Here is a 16,884-nt window from a genome sequence, read left to right as displayed (position 1 = left end):
CTAAGAGGGGTTCTCATCCTCCAGATCCAGGCAGATGCAAATGAAGAAGAAAAAGAGAAAGGAAGATTATTTTCTGAGAAACAAGCATATCTCTGATGGGTACTGTAAAAATAAATCTAGTTATACTGGCATCATTTATACCATACTCCTAGCATCAATCTCTGCTACCCTAGTAAAGCACTTGCTTTCAGCATACAGTCCCCAGATCCCTGGCATCCACACAATGCAAAGAAAGCACAGTGTTGTCAGGAAGCTTAAATTCATCATCATACAGGTGGCAATAAATCAGAGCGCACTGAAAACCACTGCAGTAGAAAAAGAGGCACTGGGACATGTGGCCTGTAGTGTGTAGGTGCTGAACTTTGCAAATACAATTCAAGGAGCCAACTGTTAGAAATGCTGCACTGTAAGTCGTAACTGCCACCCTGAGAATACAGAATGTGAATCCTTTTGCATATGTTCTCCAGTATCTTGGTCAGACACCTATTCAGCACTTTAAAATTCACCAACAACCTTGAACTGTGCAATGTGATGAATATTCCCGCTGAGGATTATGCAACTGGAATTGGAGGCCACCCTACTTCGAAATGAGAACATATACACAGGGATTTAACATACTTTAATTCACAGGCATTAACTTTATAGGTTTCACTGACTTAGCTTTCTGGAGTGTCTCTCCCTATGGAAAATCCTGTACATGTTTGAGACAAATGAAAGTTATAGATGGAAAAAAAAAATAAAGCAGCGAGCTTAAAACAAAACAAGGAAATTGTAGTAACACAGATTACTAATCTGAAAAGCATCTATCACCTGCAAGAAAGTATTTGAAGTGATACCAAATATAGGAATTCATCCTCATGGACTTGTGCTATGCAGTTCAAAAGACAGAATAACCAGTGCTTTTGAAAATAGGTGGGTTGGTGTGTTTGCTTTAAGAAAGAAAAATGACAAAAAACCTTGTCATAGTGTCACTGAATTCAGTAATTCTTGAGAATCCATCATAGTTAAAGAGCCATATTCCACAATCAGCTTTTTAAGATGACATTGTTACAAATCTTGCAAGAGTAAGCATCACTGCTTTAGCCCTACTTTAAACCAGAAGTCAGTATTAACAGTACACAGCATTTTTTATATTTTCAGCCTACATTATGAAACACTGAATCTCCAAATAAATACTGTTAGAAATGAAATATAGCCCCATTGTTTTTTACTTAGGAAAACTCAGTGGGCCTGATTTAAGTTACTTGCTGAGCAACTTTTCAGTTCCTGACACTTGTATGGCACCCCTGTGTTTGTTCTGGGCCACCCTCTTAAATTAATATGCATGAAACTTGGTTTCAGTGTAATTTCAATTGCCTGATGAGAACTTTCTGTAGAAATGTGATTTTCCAGTATTCCAAATTGCAATGAACCAGTTTATTCTTCACAACGAAGTTCAAAACAAAGAGCCTCTGTCTACTAGTTGGTCACCCAGGGAAATAGCAAGAAGACAGGCTTAGGTACCAAGAACCAATTGCTAGTGCCAGCTCTATATATAACTCTTCATTTGTCTATTTGCTTTTATAAGCTCCAAATCACAGCTTCACTGGCATTAAAAGGGTAATAATACTTATCTGCTGCTCCTGGGCTGCTGTAAGGCTTTACAAGCTAATATGGAATGTCTTTGTGAAGTGTTGTTTTTAGTTTGTGGGTGTTTGTTAAAGCTGGTATTTACTAACCTGATCACAGATTGGCCCCAAGATAGAAGATATTGCAACAAGCATTAAAGTATGAACAGAAAGCCCTCCAAAAAGGCAAGTGGAGCCATTTTGGTGAGAGGGGCTGTATCTTTTGACCAGGTCCTTGCACAGCATCCCAGATATAGTATGTAACAGAGTATCACAGAATGTTTCATGGCACAATCTACTCTGCTAGTAATAAGATTCCTGATTGATTGGAAAAAAAGCCCTCTGTCAATCCAGGCACATAGCTCAACAAGTTAATGGTTTCACCTAGAAATTATGGTTTTCTTCTAAGATGAAAAGTTTCTATTTTTAGTATCAAATATCAAATCTCCACAAATAAGGCAGCAGAAAATGAGGCAGAGACTTTAGTAGAAAACACTGCTCTGTTTGCGTTTAGCACTATAAGTACCGACCTTCAGAAATAAATGTAGTGGTGCACAAAAAAGCAGTATCGTAAGGCAAAACACAAGGAAAGCATATTAAAATGGCTATGTTATGTTTTTTCCAGCAGGACTATCAAGCACTGCTCATATGTCAACTGAGAAAATTGCTGGAAAAGGCAGCTGCCACTCAACCAAATCAACCTGGCACACCTATAGCTACTTCAAAGACTCTTTTCTTTGAGCTCAAGCTATAGCTTTGAAAAAGTTTTTAAAATAACTACAAAATACTATAATGATGTTTAAAGATACTTCAGGATCAGTACAATTCTACTTCTAGCCAGTGAGGACAGCAGATTCTCTCTGGGGAACAGAACAGGATGGTAATAATTGGGTTATCTTCTGATGTCCTACACTGGAATGAAAACCTCCTGTTACGAGGTGTCAGAGCTCACAGACTTGTTTGAATACTGAACTTCATAGCATGAGCATGAACTTCACAGCATGAGCAGTGCCCAAAGCCCTCTGTCACAAAACATACTCTGGTTTTGTGTACTTGTGAGATTTTCTGCACTTGCAAAACAAGCAATCCCATGACATAAGACATCAAGACTGAATATCTGATAAAATGGCCTGGACAGTAAGCATAGCCTTAAAAAAACAAAACAAAACAAAACAAAAAAACAACCAACCAAAATAAAAAATCAAAAGGAGTAAAATATTCCTGCTGTTGTTTGTTAAGTCAATATAGGAAAGGAACATGATTTCTTATGTGATGTTCAAGAATGCCTAAGAGAATTAGAGAGAATTAGGAAGTGCTCTCTTGTTAGGGCTTTGGAAATTCCATCGCTTACTGTGTCCTGATCACACTGACAGATTCCTGCAGTCAAAGTCTGGCAGTCTGCTGCACAGGCCAACCTGTATTCTACATGCACAGATGAAGCTGCAGGATAGGGAGCTTATGCTTAAATGAGAGCTCAAATGTCAAGACAAGCTTAAGGAAAACAAAATTTTGAACAAATAATTTCCTTGTAATTTCACCCAATCTGTAAGCATTAAAATCAGCTAGATTTTAATGTTAAAATCTCTGAAAATGTTTATAAATTACATCCTGTTACTTTGAAAGAGTTCACTTTACAAAGTACTGGTACTTTTGATGGCATTGTTCCAACTGGGATAACCTCAGTAAGAAGCCATAGATACAGGGTCAAATGTGAGAAACAGATTGTATTGTAAACATCCCATTTGAGTATAAAGGTAGTCATAAAACATACAACTCATTGTTTTTAAATCAGATGTGCATGACAGAGTCAAAGTCTGCAGTAACAACAGTTTTGAACAGCTGAGTCACATCCAAGGAAAAAAACCAAAACCAGCAGAAGTACAAAAAGGCAATTTGCAGCACAATTGCCAAATGTCTCAGTTTGCTACATAAAAGCATAAATAAGCAGTTGCATTAACTGAACCTCTCCGAGGTGTTCAAGAATAACAGCTTTAAAACAACTGATGGTGCAAACTAAAACATGACCAACAACACACCACTGTAAGAAGGAAAAGTGTATCAGATGGTTTGTCCGTAGTGGTTTTTTTCTGCACATTTAGTGACCAAAAATTATGTAAGTTTAAAAATTCAAGCCTCACTGAAATCATTGACAAGATTTCCATAGAATTCAACAGTGTCAAGATTTTATCTTAAGAGATTGGTTAGCTATTCAGTTTCTACGTAGGTGGCAGAAAACTGTTCATATTTTACTGCGGTTCCTTCAGTGAGAATTAAACAGATTACTGAGCATACCAACCACGCCTGCCATCCACCAGCCTCAAAACCCTCCTGAGAAGCCTCTCAGCAGAACAGACATAGGCAGGTCCCAAAACCATATTTCCATTCAACTCATTGGAACTGAGGCACAAAGAGGTTACAAGATTTGCACAGTCACACAGTCAGTTGGGATTAAAACCCAGGCGACCTGATTTGCAGGCATGTGTTCTCTCAGCTGTTGGACAGCCTAAAAGACTAGATGATTTTAACACACATTTGTGACTCTTCAGGACTTTTTCTGCATGCAGTCAGTACCTAGGCACAGAATAGATGCACGAGTATTCACTGGTACTGCTCAGTTCTGACTCTCAAGTAGGATTTCATTCCAGTTCATGTGCTAGCAAGCTTTTGTCAGAGTAATTTTCAAACTGCCATTGTAAATGTAAATAAAACCATGGTAAGCTTTCAGTGTTATTGAGTAATCAAATTACAAAGTGAATAGGAAGGGTTTTTTCCTCAAGAATATAAGCGTAATTTTTTCTGAAATGTGTCCTCTTCCTAAAGCAATTTAGGAAACCTGTGTACTGGTTCCATTAAACAGTTTCAAGACAGAGAGTTAATTCAAGTCCTCTCAGTGAAGGTATGGATAAACATACCCTCACTGAAAAAGAGGAATCTAAAATCTCAAGGCAGTTAAATAAAATACAACGTATAAGTTTTAATGCATTTTCATCCAATATACAAGCATTTGTGAGTATCAGCTACTGAGCTATAGTTCATAGCAAAATAACAAAGCATCAAGCTAGTTGTGCAAATCCTTTTCTTAGTTTCTTGGCAAGCAACAGAAAGAACTGAAAAATATCTACTTAATTAATTTCAAACACACAGCAGAAGCTTGGTAAGTACATTTCATACATGAAGAACAACCAAAACCCATTTTCATCAAGTAGCACATACATGAGAAGCCTGCATCTACAGTTAGAGTAATTCTAGTGCAAGATTTATATGTATAAAACTACTTTCTTCTAGTAACCTATGAGGCCTTTTGATAAATCCAAGAGTTATCAGACTATAATTCTAATCAAGGTGACTTCTGCTTTATCACATTTGCTGTCCTTATTTGCCAAGCAAAGATACTTTGTTGATGAATGCATGCTTCTCTAAAAACCAGGAAAAATCTTGCAAATAATGTTTTAGGAGTGCAATGGGATAGTATGGGAGAACTAGTTAGAATGCCAAAGGATCAAACCCAAAATCTTCCCTCTGACACCTGCCACATATCAGGAGAAACTCTCTCTGCCTGAAACACCAGGCAACCCCCTGTCCTATCCTACTAAAATAATCAAAAAGACAAATATTCTGATACTGGTCTACAGTCACCACCTCTTCAGGGCAAGAACTCTTGTTTGCCGTGTGACATCCAGTCCTTTTTGTATCTTTATGTGAAATCACTAATAAATTATATAATAAAAAAAAAATTTGTAAAAATCTAAGCCATAAGAACTGGGAGTGATTTTCTATACTAAGGAGTAGGTTGATTTCCTTCATTTTTAATGGGCAGCACTCAGGTAGGGGTAAGATTTTTATAGGTAGAAAAGTAGGCTTATACTTGCAGAAACCTCTCTGATGGCTCTGCTTGCTGAAAGCCCCTCCTTTTGTTCATCAAAAGGGAGCAAAAAATGAGAAAGTTCAAATGGATGGCACTGGTTCACCATGACCGAAAAAACTCTGGTGTCATTTGACTCCACAATGATGTTTTTCGATTGTCCAGCTATCGGATTTTGTTACAGAGCCCTTTCCACTAAAGCTCCTTCAGTTCTAGTACCTCACGAGGACAGCCAGCTGGGAACTCCATCACTATTGTAAGGCAACTTGAATAGTGAGAGCTTTGCACAGTAATTATTACAAAACCATTCTCACAGACTTCTTAGCATCAGAATTTCTAACAATGGCCTACAACATTACTGTTTTATGTGCCATATATTATTCTACAAAAGGAGAGATTTCTAGTTTCTAAAAAATAAACTATTTTAGGGCATGAACACACTTCAGCTCACAGAATCACTTTCAACCTTTTGAAAAAGGAAAAATAAGGCAGCACTACAAAGGGAATCTAACAGCCTGCCTCCAGGCTTGTGGACAGAGCTGCTCATTGATTTGCAACTAATGGTTTGGAAACTCCGATTACTGAATGTTTACTAAGAAAAATTCTGATTATATTTTAGGCAAGCTTTTTTATCTGCTACCTTTTAATGTGTTAATTTACTCTACTGAAAAGCCAAAGGGCCAATTTCACCACTCTGATCTGGCTTCTATTGCTGAAGCATCATTGGATGTGCACCGAAGGCACTATTCATCTGTGGAGAGATCACTGAGTAATATTGTCAAACGCTTTTGAGTTGCACATCCTTGTGGAAAAGATAAAGGGATTGTGAAGAGAATGAGAAGGAAGAGAACATCAGAGATGAAGAAAACTAGATAAAGGGCCAGGGAGAAACTGTTTGATGTAAACAGAGTGACAGATTAAGAACTCTCATTAAAGCATGCAGTTATTTGCCTATAAGCGATTCAGACAGGGAAGTTGTTTACAACTCTGCCAAAATCAACAGCAGATGAAAAAAAATCATCAATACTGGGATTTTAAATAATATTAAATCTACTGTATCCAAAAACTCACTAGGACTATGCAATGGAAATACACAGCTCAGTGCCTTTATATTCTTTGTGACACTAAGTAAACAAGGTAATGTACACTGACATGCACGTCCTGCAGAAGCTATTACTAATATGAGTATGCCACTACTTGCTCCTTGGTTACGTTAGCATGAATATAGCTCTGAAAATACATACTGGTGCCAAGATTTTGTTACTGGTGTGGAGGAAAAACTAACTTTGTGAGGAGTGTGTAATCTCAGGTATGACCGTATGTTAAGACAGAACCTGCTGTGACTTTACCAAGTTAGAAAAACAAAATTTGGAGATGTGCTGGAAAACTTATGCTATCACAAAAAGCAACCTGCACCAGAAAATGTCCATCAGAAATTATCCAGATGCTAAGTAAAAAGCAACTGCTTTTGGAGCAGATGGCAATGGTCAAATGAATCAAAAGAACCTAGTCCCTTGCTCAACATCAGTGAGGAATTAGGGTTTTGGCAATGGCCACTAGGCACAATCCTACTGTAACTGAACCAGATTTAATAAGAGCTCCTCATTCCTCTTAGTCCCAGGTTAACATCCCCCTCTAGTGACTTCAACTTATGGTGGGGAATTTTTTCCTCAGCAGCTTGTTGGCTGATGTCCCTGTACAATTCTGTTAAGATGATGGGAATTTGAGTCACTGCTTTCCTCCTGGCATGCTTACAGGTTAAAAAAATACCTGGCTGGGAAGAACATACAGTGAGAGTGAAGTTATACAATGTGCTGGCAGCAAAACTGTCCCAGGAAACTGAACTCTGCCTTTCTCCAGCCTCTCATTCTCACCCTTTTGCAGGAGTTCACTGCACATGAGCTTCCCTTTTGGGCCAGTTCCCTGTGGGGCCATGATGCAAGTCAGACCATTGTTATGATCCATGTTTAAAATAATCCTTCCTAAACCAACTCCACTATTAAAGCCAGCAGATTGTGTATTTGCACCATAAAGACACTTGGTTCCTTTGACACAGTGTTGTGCACAGAGAGAGACAGGGAACTGTCAGTGCCACTTTTTCAGGCTTTAAAGAAAACATGACTGGAGAGCCACAGAATTAAAGCTATGCAGGTTCAGCCCTTCCCATGCTGCAGATTCTTTAAATGCTCATCACACCGAAATACCAGCAGTGGGTATCCCTGACTGGTTTTGCAGTAGTCTAAACAAAAATTCTGGTTATCACTGGAGCTAGTTTTTAAAGACTGGCAAGAGGCCTAAGGGCCTTCTCTGTTAAAATCCAAAGTGAGATCACAGATGGGGATGTGAAGTGGTGGGAAACCACCAACTACAGGGGAAAGCAAAGCATCCATGTGCAAAGCCTCAGTATCACACTGCAGCTCATGATCACGAATTTTGATCATTCGTTGAGGGAACTCACTGCTCATTTCTCACAAACAAAAGGTGTCTTTCCATTTTATATTACTGTGTGGAAAGGCTTCTTGCAACAAGATTTGAATTAAAAAAACAATGAAAGAGCCTCCTGTTATTGAAAGATGACATTTGACAGGCTGAGTCCATCAACAAAACACTGTTGAAAGCCAGCAGACATTTTTCAATAGATTTTAAAAAATATTAGGAAAAATGCTGGCAATTACTTCTTTCCATCTCTTATCTGAAATTTCCTTGTCTGTATAGTGGGAAGGACACCTGAAGGCAAATGTGAAGAAGAGAGCAGATTTCTTTTTTTAGTTGAAATTACACAGTCCAAATGGCACAACCTCTCATTATGGCCTGTCCCCTATTGTCAGAAAGAGACTGACAGCTATAAGACAAGCAGATTTGATCTCATTTTTCTCATTACATAATCTTTGGTTGTGCAATGCAAGAGTATGTAAAGACTAAAAAAGGCGATCTGAATACACACAGTATAAACCACAACTACTTCATTCACATTTCAATACCCTTCTGGGTGAACTACATATAAATTCTATTATTTTGTGCACTATTTAGGATAACATTGTACAGAACATGGCAGAAAGACCATTATTTTTAAAGGTGTTTTACAGTGTGCTTTCAGTTGCAGCTCCTAACTTTTGAGATGTTCAGAAGAGAAGAGAATGGCTTGTTCTTTGTTTGTTTTGAAATGGTATTTGTTTATATATTTCAGATAAATCAGGAAAAAAAAACCACCAAAAAAGCCACACTATTTTAACCTATTTTGTGTCCCGCCAGTGTCTCATTTGTATGCGGCATACACTAGATTTGCCTAGAAAGATTTAGCTCAGTAGCTGGCACGTTTACATTAAAGAACAACATACACAGTTTCAATCGATTTCAAGTGTTCTTACAATGGGAAATAAATATGAAAAGTGGTTGTTGCTGAAAGTTCAAATAATGCAATCAACAACTTGTAAAATCGCAAAAGGCCAGACAAATTTAATAAAATATTTCCATTTACCTTCTTCAGCTTTACACAGCCTGGTCAAAATAATAAGATTCTCTGCAGAGAGCCTTTATCCAACTGTTTGTATCACTTCATACAAAATATATGTTTGAATTACCACAGCAATACAAGGGTATAAATTCCCAACACGCGACATGCCAAATTCAACATAAGTTCTGCTTTCTTGGCACCTAGATGTTTTCCTTTTCTGTACTCCAAAAACATTTTCATTTGAAACAAATTAAAAAGCATGTAGATGTTGAAACATAATGACAGCTTAGAATTCAAGTGACTTGTGCAACATTATTTTGTGCTTACTACTTCTCCATTTCCTCCTACTGCAATTAAAATTCATCATGCCCTACTACATATACAATAGCAATGCATCAAGTTCAGTCCAATATAGGTTTTCAACCTTCAGACTTTGCTTTATACTACACGAGATCCTTGCACATTCAAAAAAGTGCATCTTTTCTGTGATCTTTCTTTTACGTTGGTTGATGTGGAGCTCTGATTAGTTGATGTAGGAATGCAACCTTGAGGTACGATTGCAGCCTCAGAATAATTCTTAAATGTAAAAAGGAACTTTTCGAGCGTGCACGCCCTTTCTGGATTTAAAAAAGACACCGTTATAATGGTGCTACTAGAGCCACGGTACAGTACATCATGGCACATCTCCATAACATATTCAAGGACATGAGAGAGAACTTCTATTTACACAAACTTGATGTCACTTCCAGAAAAATATGACAGAAAAAAAAGGAAAAGACATTTCCTGAATGTCCTGAATTTTTAGAAGATTCCTTTTACTTTCTCTTCAGCAATAGAGTGATCCTCCACAACTGCATTTTCCCTGCCCTGTTTAGTATGGACCATAAGTGACACCAGCAGGAACTGGGAATCATATAGCAAACTGCTTCCTTTGAGAGGATGCTCACCCATGCCCCTCTACTCACAAGCCAGCTTGCTGTCAAAACTTGAAAGGGCAATGGCAAAGGCTTGTAGCGCGCACATTGGGTAGTTGTAGTCCATGGTGAACACATCCTCAGCCACGCGGCCAAACTGCATCACTATATAGTCAGCTGCAAGAAACATCGTAAAAGGCGAAAAAGCATTATTTTTTGTTTGCAGCCCTTACTAAGTAAGTATGCATTCAACATCATCCTCTGGCCCAGTTCAACAAAATAAATACAAACAAAACATGCTCGCTCATCAAACTTCACAACATTTATTCATGCAGTGGGTGTGCTGGTATCAAAGAGAAGCAAGGGTAGCTTGAGTGAGGAACAGCTGAGTGACAAAAGATTGCAAGACTTGTTACTGACAAAAAAATTGCACAGATAAAAAGTGGTTTTTGCAAGCACAGAGAGAAAACTGCTACTGCATAGAATGTTCTTATACAGATTTAGTGCGAGTTTCACATGTACCAAGAACCACTTAATTCTATTCCCACTTAACTTCAGGCAAGTGGACAAGCAAGGATAACGGGAGAAGAAAAGGCATGATTGTGATCAAAACCTAATCATGTCTCTCTTACAACATTTTCACAAAATTTTCCTCAACTTTTTCCCCTCTTTGTACTCTATCAGCAAGAGGAAATCTCAGCCTCATTCACAATTTTAAATGTTTCATTGCAGAAGCAGGTATATTTGTTTCACCTTATAAAATGCAGGAAATGCATACACCAATATTTCAAATTCAGCATTGCTCTCAGAAACCAGCACAGCCACTTTCACCAGATTCCAACATTCCCTGCAGTCTAAGCACAGCTCTGGTGTAGCCCAGTGCGCTCCAGCAACCAGTGACTATTGCCTGCCCACAGGGAGTTTAAAGAGGGGCAGTGAGCAATTGTCTTTATCCTTGCTCCAACAACTGCACCTAAGCTTGGGAAAAATTGGGGTGCACGTTGCTGGCAGAAAGCAGCACATCACTAGGGTCCTAGTGGTGGTGTGAGAAGCAGTCCTGACACTTTCAAGGTGGAAAGATTGTGTGATACTTGTGCCTGAGCTGAGTGATACTGGTACTGCTCACTGGAAGTACCGCTGCTCTGAGAGCAGCAACAACTCTAAGATAGTGCTCAGTTCACCAGCCGGGCAGCCAAAGAAGAAAGCTATGATAGCACATAGCAGAATCACCTGTCTCGAGCATAAGCATTTAAACACTCAACTAGCATCAAAGTCATGGCCGCAAGGCAGAGCAGCCCCACATAAGTAAGTTAAACTCACTCAAGTAACAACAGTAAGGGCAGAATTACTGTCAGGCTGTGAAAGAAGTACTGTTTCTACATGTTACAGAGAGCTATACTTACGATCATTATCATGAATAATTTGGAAGTTTTTCACTGAGGCCTGTGTGACTCGACCATGGAAATTTAAAACATAGGACTGGGTGTCATCATTCCAGACTGGTGTTTTGTTATGCAGCTCAATGACACTCTCTGTATTTTTGTTCTGCCATCTTGCAAGAAGCGTCTCATGTTCCTGCACACACCACAGATATACACACTTCAGTTTAACGCTCTCACAAGACAAAAAGTAAATTAACACACACAAAAAAACCCCCGTTCATAAAACCTAGCCCAAAGACTAAACTGTTGCCTTCGACCTCCAAAACAGCATCACCAACTGAAACTGAGAACTCTTGACTATCTTAATGAGAATGTGCATTAGAGTCCTTTCCAGAGCTTGGAAAACATTAGTTCTGCCTTTTGCTATCTAACTACATTATTATTTGTAGTACTTTTGTGAGTCACGGGACTAGTCACACATTACATTGTTCCACAATTGTTCAAATACTGGGGTTTTTAACCTCTAAACCTTCAGCAATGCAAAAAAACCCCAACTCAAACTGAAAAAGAATTCAAGTAATTTTTTCATTGGCTGATGGTATGACTTACATTTCGTGGTCTGATGGAAACTCTTTCATGGTCCATATTCATTCCTGGTATGATCACACTCATTTTGCGTGGTCCTTTAAACCCCAAGACATTTGTTTCCTAAAAATGTTTAGAAAAGAGTTCATCATGTTCTGTATTTTTGAAGTTAATTTCTTCAACAGATAGACACAGTGGCAGCCCAGGGGACTTATTTGTTAGTCAACTCAAAAAACATCTTGAAACTCCTACCTTTGCTGGCACTGCCAAACTTTCTAACTTTGTTTTAGAAGCTCCAACAACAGGGAAAATGGAAACAGAGAAGTTTCCAAAAACATTCCTAGCACTGGCTGCCAGCAACCTTAATACAATTTAAAAAAAAAAAAAAGTCCTTTGTTAAAAAGGATATGAACTAACCAGATTGCTTGGCTACTGCTAGATCCTAAAATAAAGTGGTTATAATTTAAAAATCATAAAATGCAGTCACACATTTTGATGAGAGACAAAATTAAATATATGGGACCAACTCCATTTATTCCAGAGCCAGCACAAAAGCAAACAAGAAGAAGCTGCCAGTAAGAGCATCTGTTAGCAGTGCTGTGGTTCTCAAAGTCTTCAGATATGTTACGCTTACAGATGAGCATGGTATAAAACAAACACATTAGCATGAATGCAAATTTTTGAGCTGTGAAGGCAGGGAAAGTAAAGAAATAACATGGGCAGCAAAAAGAAATCCACAGAAAATGCAAGCTTTTCCATTAAACATGATTCAATGCCTTTCTGACCAGCGTTTCACAGAAGCGCTCCAGTATTGAACTATCCTCTCAAAACACAACCACTAAAATCTAAATAGGCCTGAAGTTTTATGCTTTCTACTTTTTTTCTCCACAGAAGCAACTAGGGTCATGTATTTCAGCAAGTCATAATCTATCTGCTTCTGAAAAAGAAAAACTAAAGGGTGATATTTCCAATCCACTCAGTAAAACCTGGTTGCCTGTTCTGGCATAACTCCAGTAAATGAAACACTGACACCCCTGAAAGTTCATCTCCTCATATATGATTCTATGATTCTATGTTTTGTGCTACTTACTTTTTTTTTTTTTTTTTAAATCACATGCGTTTTTCCCTCCTGCCTTTCCCAAGTGAAGGGCTGTGGACACACACACTAAGGAATCTCAGGAAGGAAATTCCCATTGGCGCTATTCCCAGCAGCATACTACAAAATGCCACCCCTGTGCTCCAGCTGGTGTGGCTCTACCACTGGGACATTTAGAAGTGACATATTCAAGTGTCTCCACTTTTATGTATTTAATTAAGGTTTCTTGATTTTAAGGAACATTCAGCTTCATAGGATATCTCTACATTTGCAAGTAAGATGCATCTCAGCTCCTTGTAAACATCTGAAAATACCCGCCTAAGATTTACTTGTGCAGAAGTTCTGTCATCCATCAGACCTTTGAAATAACTTTGGTTGTTTCAGCAAACCATCTGGAGATTTCACACAACCCATTAAAGATTTTCATGCATGCAAAAAAATTCCACTGAGTTATTTTACTGAATACTATTGAAGCAATCCAGGTATATCCATATATCTTCGTAAGTCTGTACATTAATGGGAAGATCCTACCTCTTTTCTGAAACATTTATGTCATGGCCTTTGGCAGAGTAAACCAAAGCTACCAGTTCATTTGGAAGTTTATATTTGGCGAGACTCAAACTAAAATGACTGCCAGCAGATTTTATAAGGAGGAGAGACTCAGCACAGCAGAGGACAATTTCTAAGAAAAGATTCATGCTTAAGCTTATTTTCCACTAAGTACTGACAGTTTTAGTCTTCTCTGCAATGTCTTACAAGCTCTTCTTCTCACCAAGCTGCAGTTATGCTACACACAACTAATTTAGATGCTAACTGGTTTAAGACATTGTTCAAGATAAAATTAAATAATAGCACTGGATCACTTCCTTCCCAACAAGAAGTATTATCACCCTGAAAAAAACAGGACTATATTCTTTGGAGTTACTCAGAAACATTAAAATCAATACTTCTGCCAAACGATAAGGGAACGGTTTCTAGATGCACATTACGTCATTCACCAATTACATCAAATGTTTTATTGGCATATGCTACCCTTTTGCTAAAACCAAGGTACAGAATTGAAATTTTAGAAACACAGAATATATGAGTAAAGCAGTAGGGACAGAAGAGGAGCTTTAACTAAAAGTTTTCCAATCTACCTGCATCCAAGTAAAATTAATTCCCCATATCTCCTGTCTCATTCTCTGCTTCTCTCTTATTTCCCTCCTCTGTTATTTTGTGTGTGTAAGTTCAAGTCTACAAATGGCAAACATAGGCCAAATTCTGATTTCACACCATTTTAATGACATTGACAGACTTGGTTTACACAGGAACTCAAAATAAGGGTTGCTAGCTGGCAGAGCGCTACTGACACAGCCAGCATTCCAGGGATTTAAATCAGCTAAGGACTTTGCCCAGTACTGCTTCAGGGCTGCACTCTCTGCCATAGCCCAGCTGGTAAACTGAGCATGTGCCACAATACACTGGACTGAAAGAACACTGAGCCTATCCTTAGGGTTGCTTTTAAAATCTTACCTCCATAAAATTATGAAAGCATTTCACTATAGTGGGAATATCTGCCACGATAAAAGCAGCAAGGTATATATCCCAGCAGCTCCCAAGAGATTCAGAACTTAGTTATCCCAATTTTTTTTCAGCCACTTCCCTTTCTGGACTTGTGTAGAAACTATCATTCCATAGAAAGCCCAAACCACAGAACCCACTACACTGGAGCAGAATGCAAGTGACTGGGGCCTGAGTAGAAACTCACAGTTTTATTGCTCTGCTGAAACCTGAGTCACACTCCAGCATATTAGCAGAGCTCCCTGCCTGCAGAATCTGATGCAAACTGAGTTGTGAGAGACTATGGATATAAAGGAACCCACCACAGAAAACCCTGATACAAATGGTAGTCACACCTCACTGCTTCTTGATAAATTTTGCCTCGTGATTCTGAAATCAGCCATTAGGTGCTGCTGTAGGTTTACTAATAAGCTAGCCTGCCACCAGCAGGGAGAGTAAAAATGGTTTACAGCACCTGGCAAAACTTGGTCTTTGCACTAATTTTATTCCTGTTGCCTGAAACATGCCCTAAGGTGAGCTCCACAATGAGAGTTCTTGATACATTTATCCCACAGTTAACAATAGATGCATCAGCAGCTTCTGCCTTATAAAATAGACCTGTGGAGATAATTCAGCAGGTCAGGCTCAGTAAGTTGGCGGAAGTGGGTACAGCTTCCTCTCTGGGTGGGTAGCTGACTGGTTGTGCTGACAGACAGTGAGAGGCATAGTGGTGCTTTCAAAGTATTGTTTGTTATAGGTTTTGCTGCAGGAAAAATCTCTAGGCAGGAATTAAAAGTTTACCTTAGGACACAGATGTTTCAGGAGTGCTCTCAAATGATCTCGCTTTAGCAAGACTGGCTAGTAATGAAATATCATTCCAGTTTCTTTTTGTCCTCTGGCCACAGCACACCTGCAAGCCTGCTGCCATTCTTCATGAGTATCAAAATATCAATGGAACAAATCATTCTCTTATACAAATGTACAAGTTTTAAACTGCTGATCTCAAAATAGACATATGAAAGCAGCTTATCTTAGCCACGTTCTCCAAACAGTGGCCATGGTTCTATTCTTTCCAACACTCACACTTCTAATCACCTCTGCTGACCCCAATTGAGGCTTTTATTTGGTAACATTAATGGTTCAAATGTCGTTGTTTTTGACTTAAACAAGCAATGTCTAAATTGTTCAATGTATAACTTTTTTTTTTAAACTGCTGGGTTTAGGTTTTTTCCTCCTTGCATTTCCAGTTTCCACCAGGAGATTAGTTGCCTGGCTCCAGGGAGCGCCCTCCTACATAAACCAGTAAAATTACACTTATTAAACGTGTAAGGTCTCCTAGGTTCTGCCTCTAAACTAAACTAACATCAGATTCTGGACACTCTTGTTAAACCCTGTTAGCTGGATTTTCTGAAATTGTCAGAGAGTTTCAAATTCAGCAGCAATGGAGGGATATGTATCTGTATGTCTTCTGTCTTTCTGCAACTGCAGACCATGTGCTTGAATAACAGCACATGTGACCAAACGCGCTATTTACGCTACATTCACAGAAAACCTGCATCCTAAGCAGCAGGAAAAGAATGCGTCAGCCACCCTCCAGTGCTCTCAGCACTTTGCATGGGAAGGATAGCTCTCTGCTTTCCTTTTCACGTGCCAAAATCTGCCAGAGGCATTGCTCCCAACAACCTGAAGCTGCCCTTTCCAGGAACGCATTCTCTGCATATGTGCTGGATCTCAATCTGATGGATTTCCAGGCATCCTTGATTGGAGCTGGGCAGGAGCTTTTCACAAAAGCGGTTCTTGGGTATTTTTGTCAGAAGCTGTTGATTTGTGAAAACAGAAATCTTTCTGTAGCAGTGTACATACCCATTTTGACTGGAAGAGTTTCTTGGGCCCAGAGATTTCTGGACAGCCAGAATACTCTCACCAAAACAGTCATCCAGTCATCATGAAAACAACAGCAACTGTATTTCAAGTCTTGACTGTCTGTGTTGTTCCTGACAAATGCTATTTACTATCCTATAAGAGGCTGGTTTGTCTTATAAAATTGAATTTTGGATTTTGTTTAGGGTTTGTTTGGGTTTTTCTCAGGTAAAAAGTTTTAGAAGTTCTTATCCCAGTCTCTCAGAAAATGCTGCAGACCTAGCTGTTCAGCTACTTGTGTTTTGGATCAGAGTCCTCCTCCAAAATGCCATTGTAAGTGATCAGACTTCAGCGCAGTGATTCGACATGCACAACTCTTTCCAGTTCAGGAGACTCTCTCAGATGATGACTGTAGGCTGTCAAGCATCCTACCTCTTCCAGAGAGTTATGTAAAAGCTTCTCACCTTCTGACCAGAAGTGAGAACCAGGCAACCTGGTTCTGTGCACAACTTTTTTCACCTCTACTTTCCACTGAATTTCCTGGTTTCTCTAGTGAAGAGCAGCTGTTTGATTACATCTAAG

At 38.9% G+C, this 16,884-nt stretch overlaps 1 protein-coding gene across 9 annotated transcripts in view; it reads right to left on the bottom strand.

Annotated features, from left to right (window-relative positions):
* Positions 1-2,036: 2,036 nt before the first annotated feature.
* The window catches only part of TUB (TUB bipartite transcription factor), a 159,201-nt gene continuing 144,353 nt past the window's right edge, over positions 2,037-16,884 (bottom strand). For 8 of the 9 annotated variants that reach the window (XM_030482910.1, XM_030482914.1, XM_030482911.1 and 5 more), the window contains 3 exons: positions 11,829-11,927; positions 11,241-11,412; positions 8,901-10,014 (listed from right to left, as the gene is read on the bottom strand). In XM_030482910.1, the coding sequence (XP_030338770.1) occupies positions 9,881-10,014; positions 11,241-11,412; positions 11,829-11,927 (405 nt within the window). In that variant the 3' untranslated portion in view covers positions 8,901-9,880. Of the gene's footprint in view, positions 10,015-11,240; positions 11,413-11,828; positions 11,928-16,884 lie in introns of all 9 variants that reach the window. The other variant, XM_030482912.1, reaches the window with a different exon arrangement.

This window comes from Strigops habroptila, chromosome 4 (genome assembly GCF_004027225.2).
Source record: "Strigops habroptila isolate Jane chromosome 4, bStrHab1.2.pri, whole genome shotgun sequence".
Taxonomy (NCBI): Eukaryota; Metazoa; Chordata; class Aves; order Psittaciformes; family Psittacidae; genus Strigops; species Strigops habroptila.
Note: the sequence above shows the minus strand (reverse complement) of the source record. Positions and strands in the feature narration are given on the sequence as shown.